The sequence below is a fragment of the Orbicella faveolata genome, unplaced genomic scaffold (genome assembly GCF_042242905.1).
Source record: "Orbicella faveolata isolate gen_17 unplaced genomic scaffold, um_ofav_v1 contig_1, whole genome shotgun sequence".
NCBI lineage: Eukaryota > Metazoa > Cnidaria > Anthozoa > Scleractinia > Merulinidae > Orbicella > Orbicella faveolata.
Window position 1 is genome coordinate 38,200,746 of NW_028301536.1, and position 9,255 is coordinate 38,210,000.

Here is a 9,255-nt window from a genome sequence, read left to right on the forward strand (position 1 = left end):
CACAGTTGATTACATCTTTCTGTCCATTCCAAGATAAATACATGTAAGAAGAAGTGTTTGAGACAAACTAGACAAAGTGTTTGACTTTGTTTCTAAAAGGGGTTTCATATATTAAGTCATTCAAATGTAGGAAACATTTGCAAGAGACCATTCTTTAGGGAGTGATACAGATGTGCTCTCATTTTGCAGATATCAAATTGCACAGTTTGGGGAGGTATGCCATAGGCTAGGCAGGTTGCAAAGGCAGCAGCAAATACCCTGCAGTCACTGCCATTTTGCTGTTGCTGAACAGGAACAACTTGAATGCCAGTAAAATTTGCCTGTCCAACAAGATTAATTACCTGATCTTCTACTTCGCTATAAATGATGTTACGGTAAAGACTGTCATATAAATTCACTGTGCCATCTCCACACCCCACCGATGCTACGCACACCCAGTGTTGTTCCCCAGTGTGTAAAATCTGAATAAATTCACCATTGACCTGATTAAAGTTTCTGCAGGGACCCAAAGTTGGTCTCTGCAGACCCTCAACTCCAGGGTTAATTTTTCTAAGACATACATGCACTGCATGAATGATATCACAATCAAGCCAGCCGTGGGGGGACAAAATCAGTTTGTTATGTTGTTCATTGAGCTTTGCTAGGGATGCTGACTTTTTAGTAAGGCCTCTTGAAATTCCAGTTATAATGACATCATCATCATCTGACTTGCATGCATGTAAACAGGCTTCGTACGGGTCCTGGAAAACCTGGAAAGTCCTGGAATTTTATTGTGGGCTACTGGTCCTGGAACGTTCTGGAAATCTGTTAAACTCAAGTAAAAAAAACATGAAATGTATGGCAGACAGTAAGGAGAATTAACATTGAGATAATGGGAGTGAAAGGGTTAGCGTGAATTTTAGAGTCCTGGAAAAATCAATCTGAGTCCTGGAAAAGTTCTGGAAAAGTCCTGGAAATTTGTTTCTGAAAAAGGGTACGAACCCTGTGTAAAGAGTCCTTTCCTTTTTTTGGCTTCCTTGGTATTTAGCTTGACTTTGCCCCCTGACTTACAACCCATACATTCCCATGTTGTAAGGGCATTGTTTGGCATCCTTTTGAAGTTTAAGCAAGCCAAATGAAGGAACTGTCCGTTTTCACACAATGGGTTATGACATTTAAGGACTTTATCTGAAGGCAGTGGCTTCTTTTTGCACACACATATGCAGTCCAGTTCAAGAGCTTCATCCAAATTTTCTTTTGTTTGTTTGCCTTTTGATTTCTTACTCCTGGCTCCAGCAGTTTTTTGGCACAGAGGACAAAACCACTTGTTTGGTACTTTTTGGACTTTCAAGCAGGTTAAGTGAAAAGAAGAAATGTGACATGCTTGGTTGCTGCATGTTACAACAGCATCAGTAGTATTCATCCTGCAAAAGCAGACAGAACTGAGACCAGATGATGGCTGAGACACATTTCTTTTCATGGTATACCACTTTCCAAGGATTTCTGGTAGAACACAATATCTCCAAAAGTGATTTAGTTTGGGAACAACAGAATTCCAGTGACAGATATCTGGGAGAATTCTTTCACAGAAAAAAGCAATTTGTTCATTAAAACCACAAACAACAGTCACAATAATTGTATCCAGTAGTGAATATTTGTTGTTGTGATTGGTAATAGTATGCATGTTCTCTTTTAAGACTTGTAGCTCCATTTTCTGACTTCAAACATGAGTTGGACTTCTCAGGGTAATCTTTGAGGTCTGTATCCTTCAAACAATAGGGGCACTTTACGGCACTGAAACGGGTGCGTAGGGAACTTCTTTGACGGCCGTTGGCATCAAACAGCTACATTTCACCTGTGTACATGACAGCTTTTTGTTCACACGATTCCATGCTTCAATGTAGAAGAGGACGCTCGCAATATGCGAGCAGCACTCTCCTTGTCCTGCCATACATCCAACGCAGTGTGCGAAAAGAACAGTACCATTTTCCTCGGTTATAATCCACAATGTATCACACGGATCGTTCATTCTCCGTGAATGTCTGACTTTTCCGAGAACAATGTAGTTGTTTCCTATTTTGTACCCTTTCACACACTTCACAAACCATGAAACGAGCTGATTATACGCTCGCAAACTCCGAAAAGCTTTAAATTGATCCTTGCTGTAGTAGCTTGTCCCAAGCACTAAAAATGATAGCAAATCCATGGATTCGACCCGTGGCAAACAGTCTGGATCATACGTTTTGTCTGGAATTAAAATGGGATCGATACCAACGCAAGAAATCTTTTCATAGTAACGTTTCTTCACGTGGGGATCGAGGTTGTTCGCATAATCGCTAAGGGATTTGCCGCCATCTTGAAAAATATGGAATACCAACATGGCGACTCAAATTTCCCGCGAAATTTGTGACGTCATGTGAAAACGCTCTATTGAGTCATGATTTTTTTGTAAAAAAAAGATACCTCTTAGTCGGCGCGTCGGGGTATGTTATGGACGGGTCAATGGATGAGTGAGTGAGTGAGTGAGTGAGTGAGTGAGTGAGTGAGTGAGTGAGAGATGTACGTATGTCACACCAATCAGATTGGATCTACTATAAACAGCCAATCAAATTTCTTGTTGTAAAGGTTAATGGTATGTGAGAAGATTTGATCCCGGTACAGTTTAGAACAGCCATATATTTATTCTTCTATAAAAGAGGAGGAAGTATTCATATATTGGGCTTACTTCGACATTTTCTGTGGGTTAGGCTGAGGAGTTTAGTTATAAACGAGATCAGCCTTGAGTTTTGGAACAGTTCATGAGCTGGTAGTATGCAAATGCAACGAGATATTTTTATTTTTAGTAACTTGATACTTTTGTTTTTCACAAGGAGTAAATTCAATTAGAGGTCACGAATAGTCGCCTCTAGTTCTTAGGAAATGTTTTAGAGGAGATGAGACTATTTAGTTTTGAAACAGTTCTAATGTTTACAATAGTAAGTGCAGGTAACGATTGTTTTGTTCTTGTTGCATGCAAATATAACGAGATATTTATATTTTTCAGTAACAAAGGGTAATTTGACACTCTTGTTTTTCACAAGGGAGTAAATTCAATTAGAGCTGACGAATCGTCATCACTTATTCCCACGAGATGTTTCCTATCTTTAGTTACAAATAGTAACTTAACACTTTTGTTTTTTATATGGGAGTAAATTCAATTAGAGCTGACAAATTATCGGCTATTGTTCCCAGGATATTTAACGAAAAAGAAGCTTTCATTTCTGGACGGATTTTACGTCTCTGCAGTAGCAGTTTAATATTTTTATTTGATGGGCATTTTATGACATTCTTTTAAAGGTAGATTTATGAAAACTGTTCAAATGTTCTTTGAAGACTGCGTGGCACCAAGTTAAAGTGCAATTTAATTAAATCAGACTTTCAATGTGTCAGAGAAGTTTTTTTTCTCCTTCTTTCAATTTTCGGCAAAGTAGCGTTGTTGTGTTGTGTTGTGTTGTGTTGTGTTGTGTTGTGTTGTGTTGTGTTGTGTTGTGTTGTGTTGTGTTGTGTTGTGTTGTGTTGTGTTGTGTTGTGTTGTGTTGTGTTGTGTAAAAAGGGTATACTTACGACTTGTAGAAAATGCGAAAGGTTCTCTTAACTTGAGTATTTTTGAGCAAAAATTCCTCTTGGGTGTTGGAAGGACTTTGTGATCGGTGACAATCTCGTTCCCAGAGCCTTCGTTACCGTTGTCCAGCGGAACGGGAAAACGAAGACCTCTTCGTTTTCCCGAAGATCTGGATCGGTGAGTGAGGGACTTATGCATGTGTGCGTGTCACACAAATCACAGTGTGGGTTGTATCAAAGAACGAATAAAATTGCCTGTCAGAAAATAAGATGATATCTACATTAATCTGGAGACGTGTCAGATTGCTGTAGTTTGTTCAGTCAAACATTTTACGGCTTACTACCCATGTAACATCGTATGTGCAGCATAAATTCCCACTTTCTTTCTTGCTGTACATCGCAACCGAAAAAACTTGTCAAATTAACCCAATCATTAGTGTAAACAGTTCCATGAATGCTCCTATCTCTGAGACTTCACAAAAAAAAAAAATAACTCTTGCACGCCTTGCGTGCCTATGTTTATCTATTCCACGCTGATTTCCCCCTAGTGAATTGGTCTCTAACTAAAATCGCCGTGACCACACCACCTACAGGCTTTCAGTGAGAATGCCATGAGAATTTTAAGTGAAGTCCTCCATAAAGATGCGTACGAAAACCACTTCCGGCAATTGCACAACGTTACCTTTGTTAAACCCGAGCCTGAGGCGAATAAATGTCTTACTAAATTTTCCGCGGTGAATATCAAGAACTATGAAATAACAGACTAAAACAAGGAACCACAGACGCGATTGTTTGTTTGTATACTCGTATGCCGAGCCGTAGTCTTAGTATTGTGAATCACTTTACACATCGAATTAGGCTGTAGAACAAACAAGCGAATCACTACGAAAAATCAATTTAACCAGTATCTTTGGTTTGTCGCTTTTGACTTCATTACCAGTTGTATTCATCGTCTATCTATATGTTTTCGGGAACCCGAGACAACACTCCCTCTAAAGCAACTTTATCGAGGGTCACACTCGCTATGCCGAGAGTTGTCCCGGTTGGGCGAGCCCCCGGGGCCGGGGGCGAGCCAAAGTGTTTATATGAAGAAAAGTTGTCCCGCCGGCCAGGGTGACCCTACCTAACGAGGCGACACAACTCGAACCCTCCCACCCCCCGCAGTTGGTTGGATTTCGCAAAGAAATAAGTGAAAAGCTAGCTCGAGGAGAGGGTTGTCTCGGGTACCCGAGACAATTTAAACGGGCCCTAAACATGAGCACCGTAAACTTCGGAAAGTAACGACCACCCAAAAGCAGCGACCCTCGGAAAGTAACGCCCAAAAATTGTGGCCGCTAGCGACCCCCCGAAAGTTGTGAGCCTTCCGAAACTAGGGAGCCCTATAGGCTAGTAATTCCGGAAGTAACGAGGGTCGTTACTTTCGGAAGTTTACATTAGCTCCAGTTTGAAGAAAAATTAAACCACTTCGTTTACGATTTTCAAATTCCTGTACGGTTGGGGCAAGGTTATAGTTCACACAACAAAGAGAAGACAATATTTACAAAGGTAAAATATGGCCATCCTTTATGTCTACTACTTGATGTAACGTTCATTACAAAGACAAAAAGGCGGCCTCACTGGCTGTACATAGCAAAATAAAATTTGCAATGGAAGCAGAACATAAAATGGTGTACAATACAATTCTTCCTAAAATGAGATCTATTTTTAAGGCATTGCTTTATCAGTCTATTACATTAACTCTGTATTTTGGACTATTTACAGTCATAGAATCTAATCTGCTACAATCGATTAAAAGTTCTAATTACAGATTAAAACATCACCCTACTTTTTCTAAAAGCCACAACTTTAATATACAGTCCGAGTCATAAAAATTCATTTCTTCGAGACTGACCTCTTGCAAAGGAAGTCAATCTCGGGTTTGAAGGGAAAACAAAACCTGGATCAATTAAAAAAAAAACCCTGCCACAAGAACTTTCACAAGGTCAATCAAAAGCCAGCGATACCGAGAATAACTTAGTAAAATGTGTTATGTTCACGTTTTCCGGGCTTTCTGTAAAGATTCCAAACCTTTCAGCCTTGAGTGATCAGTAACTTGTCTCCTCAAAAAGTCAATGCAAGTCAAGCAAACAGGTGATGAGAATAACGTCACTCATCACAACACGAACGCCTATAGCCTTGTATTAAATTCTCCCAATCACAGCGGAAAAGTCTAATGGTGACAAGAGTCGGATATATTTAATCAGAGGCTGTAAGGAATTTTTAAAATTAAAGAACCACAATGTATTTACTAACAACTTTGATGAATCAGACTTTTTGAAGGGACAAAACTCCATTGGAAACACCGCCCTTTTCACTTGTGAGCTTCCATGATTTGTGAAGTACCACACTCTTATGATCTAGATATATTTCTACGCATCTCGCAATCATGTTTAAATATTTCTTTCTTTTTTTTTGAGTGGATAAAGATGGCTACCTGGGTAGTGGTGAAGACAGCTTGTTGATGTTTTGGAGTGGCAGGTGGGGTGAATTACTAGTTAATAAGCGTGCAACATTATTTTGCAATGTTAGCTCTGAAAACGAAAAAGTGCATTAACACCAGGTGAAATGTCCATGGAATAGCATTTCATGGTTTACCGTTTGCCACATGTTCAATCAAACTCAATAGTATTAACAAGATCTCATAAGGGAAGAGAACACTTTTAAACTCTTGTAATGATGAGTTCCCTCTTGAGCGCAGCTGTTTTCATCACTACCCTAAGACTATATAGCTTCAAGTTTCAAAATGTTACAGAGTACAGTCGTCTATCACTCACTTATAAGGTTCTTCAATTCGTCCCACACTGGTATTCACCAGTGGAGTCGAGTTTAGAAGTTCAGGGAAGCAAAAATCAGCAACAATAAAATAAAACAAGCTTTGATGTGTGGCAACAGGATAGACAGTCATTTCACTGTACATGTAAAAAAAAAAAATAAGGACTAATAAACCTACACCTAAAAACCCTAAACCCATCAAGCTAGCTGGTGGCTAGCATATATGTACTATTGTTCTTATCACAAAACGAGCAGACAGATAAAAAGACACGAAGCATACAGCAAGCACCAAATTAAGCTTGAATTTCACGTAAAATGGTGACAAAGTAAAAATCTACCCTGGTATGCATTTAACCACAAGCATTAATAGAAACCTGTTACAAAGTTAACTAATCTGTATTTTTTTCTTCACAGTGAATATTATGACAAAATCTTCAATACATGTACAGTACAGCAGCTAATTTATGAGTGAAATTCTGTTTCACTGGCGAGAATAACAATTGCACTCGTCCTCGTCAATGAAAGGTCATTTGTTGACAGCAATTTGTTACCTCTTCACTGATCTTAAGTTTGGATCTCATAATCTTGGATGACATATTATTACTAGTCATATTTTTGTCTTGGCTGATAAAATTTAGATTTCAGTTATCTTTATAATTTCATGGAAATAACCCTATAAATTGTACATGTACATGTATTGACATATACTTCAGTAGCTGAGTCCTGAATGCTAAAAATCACCACAGCTTCAGCTGTGTTGCCCTAAAATACATGTGTATACTCGTGATTCTTTCTTACGATGAACATGAGTAAAAAAAATAGTAATTAAAACCAGCAATTTGTTCCTGATACATCAGTCAAATGCATCTGCTGATAAAGTAACTCAAGGTGTACCATGGTCTAACTTCCCTGCAGAATGCAATAAACCTTTTTTTTCTCTTTTCTTTGCCAAATGCAATTGATAATGACATTTTAGAAATGTACCCTCTCTCTAAGACAACAATGGCACATTTACACCATATATGTAATACTGGGATTTTCATAATTATATAAAATATAATTTATTAATACGTGAAGATTACTTTTTTGAGAAGGATCTTACTTGTTCTATGCAATATGACTGGACCCTTGATACAAACCTGTATATATGGTCTCGAACATAGGAGTAGCTTTTATTGTCTAACTTACATTTTTGAGCATTGCAGACAGTCACACGATAAATTCTTTAAGTCTGTATAAACATGCATCATGACATTGATGAGCACGGATTTGAGGGAGATCCCATCTGCGTAAGTACTTTATCAAGCCACTGAAGAGGGCCATTAAGGTGAAGCTCAATCCAGCATGGTGTACTTGTCACAGTTTGTCTGCGATATTCAGCACCCCAGCCTTTGACAAAAGACATTCTGATTGTGCACATACGAGTTAATGCATACACAGCCTCGAAGCCTTGATTGACAGACTGTGATAATAGCTGAGCAAATTCTTGGTTATTGAAGATCTTTAAGTTGCACCCAGGTGGAATCTTGCAAACAGTTGCTGGATGCCAGCCATACCTTTGATTACAGTTGGGGCTTTGAACAAATATACTACTGTCACTTAAGCACTCGGCAAACACTTCGCCACCAATATAGTACAGACGTACTCCTTTTCCAATGTGTTTCCGTGTCATCTCTATCTGAGGGTTTCGGTTAATGTTTGACAACAATCCAAGACAGAACCTGTCAGAACTAGAGGGATCTGTAAAACCATCAACAGTGAGACTTGGCCGAGCTGCATGATAAATATCTCCAACTCTTGTATTCATCTCATAATAAGAAATCTGGCACCAGTAAGTTGGTTCAGTGTACTGAACAGGCTGAGCATCTAGTAGAAAAAAGGACAAGAACTGCTCAAAAAACAATTCACTAGTTACATGTAATGTATGCGCAGAATAATGACTACAGTCGAACCTTCGGTTGCGAACACCTCTCGCAAAGGACCACCTCTCCTCTCCTCTCCTCAGTGGCTGCGATCACTTATAGAGCTTAAGTTTGAAATTCTATTTTGTTTTTAACCTTCCATAAGCAACCACTTGACAGATAATGAGAGGAAATTGGATAATAAGGAGTTGGACGATTAATGTATTCCTGGGTAGTACAAGAGACAAGAATTTCTCAATGGGAAGAATCGCATTTTGTTCTCGAAATTGACAGTAGTTACCATACTCTATTGAGGCAAAAGTTTGACCCAATGTAGTCTTAGCTCTCATAAGCAACCACAGGTCTCTGGTGAGCAACCACATAGGCTTGACATTTTGGGCGGTCGCTTACAGGAGGTTCAACTGTATATTCATGTGCCAACACAAACATACAATGTACACATACATTCATATACTGTAGCTAAGACCCTCCACTACATCTTCGTGTAATTCAACATGCCTACTCTACATGTATGAACAAATAATTTTACATCAACTATTTACAGTGGTATTAAAGGCCAAAAAGAGAAAATCACTACTTAAAATACTAGTCTGGAATTAAATTTCTTTCTTACCTGCAAGGGTGGGGTCTGGAGATAATGGGCCAGGATCTACAAAGAAACCAACAAAAAAGCACTGAATCTACATTTCACTCAGAGTTCCCATAAACATTTCTCTAACAAGGAAATATATTTTGAGGGGGCATTTTACTTGAATGATTCTGTTGTAAACTGATTCTTTTGTAAACTGAACCACTGTTCTTTCACTGTCTTGGAGATTGTATGCCATCTGCATAGAAAAATGCTGTTATGGTTGAGAAGAATCCAGGGAAAATAATTTGGGATTAAATAATTTAGGAATTTGTTGATGAATTTCGAGACTTACATGAACACAAATGAGTGTGG

The 9,255-nt window shown here is 38.7% G+C and overlaps 2 protein-coding genes across 2 annotated transcripts in view; both read right to left on the reverse strand.

Moving 5' to 3' along the window:
• Window positions 1-34: 34 nt before the first annotated feature.
• LOC149118994 (uncharacterized) lies at window positions 35-2,727 on the reverse strand. The gene is made up of 2 exons (XM_089294823.1): window positions 1,769-2,727; window positions 35-761 (listed from the first exon to the last, which is right to left on the reverse strand). The coding sequence occupies exons 1-2, from the start codon at window positions 2,357-2,359 to the stop codon at window positions 117-119; spliced, it is 1,236 nt and encodes a 411-aa protein (XP_089150949.1). The 5' UTR covers window positions 2,360-2,727; the 3' UTR covers window positions 35-116.
• A 2,388-nt stretch (window positions 2,728-5,115) lies between these two features.
• The window catches only part of LOC110048201 (SMAD family member 3-like), an 18,950-nt gene continuing 14,810 nt past the window's right edge, over window positions 5,116-9,255 (reverse strand). The window contains exons 4-5 of the mRNA XM_020753982.2: window positions 8,926-8,961; window positions 5,116-8,256 (exon numbers count right to left, since the gene is read on the reverse strand). Of these exons, the coding sequence (XP_020609641.1) occupies window positions 7,637-8,256; window positions 8,926-8,961 (656 nt within the window). The 3' untranslated portion in view covers window positions 5,116-7,636. The remainder of the gene's footprint in view (window positions 8,257-8,925; window positions 8,962-9,255) is intronic.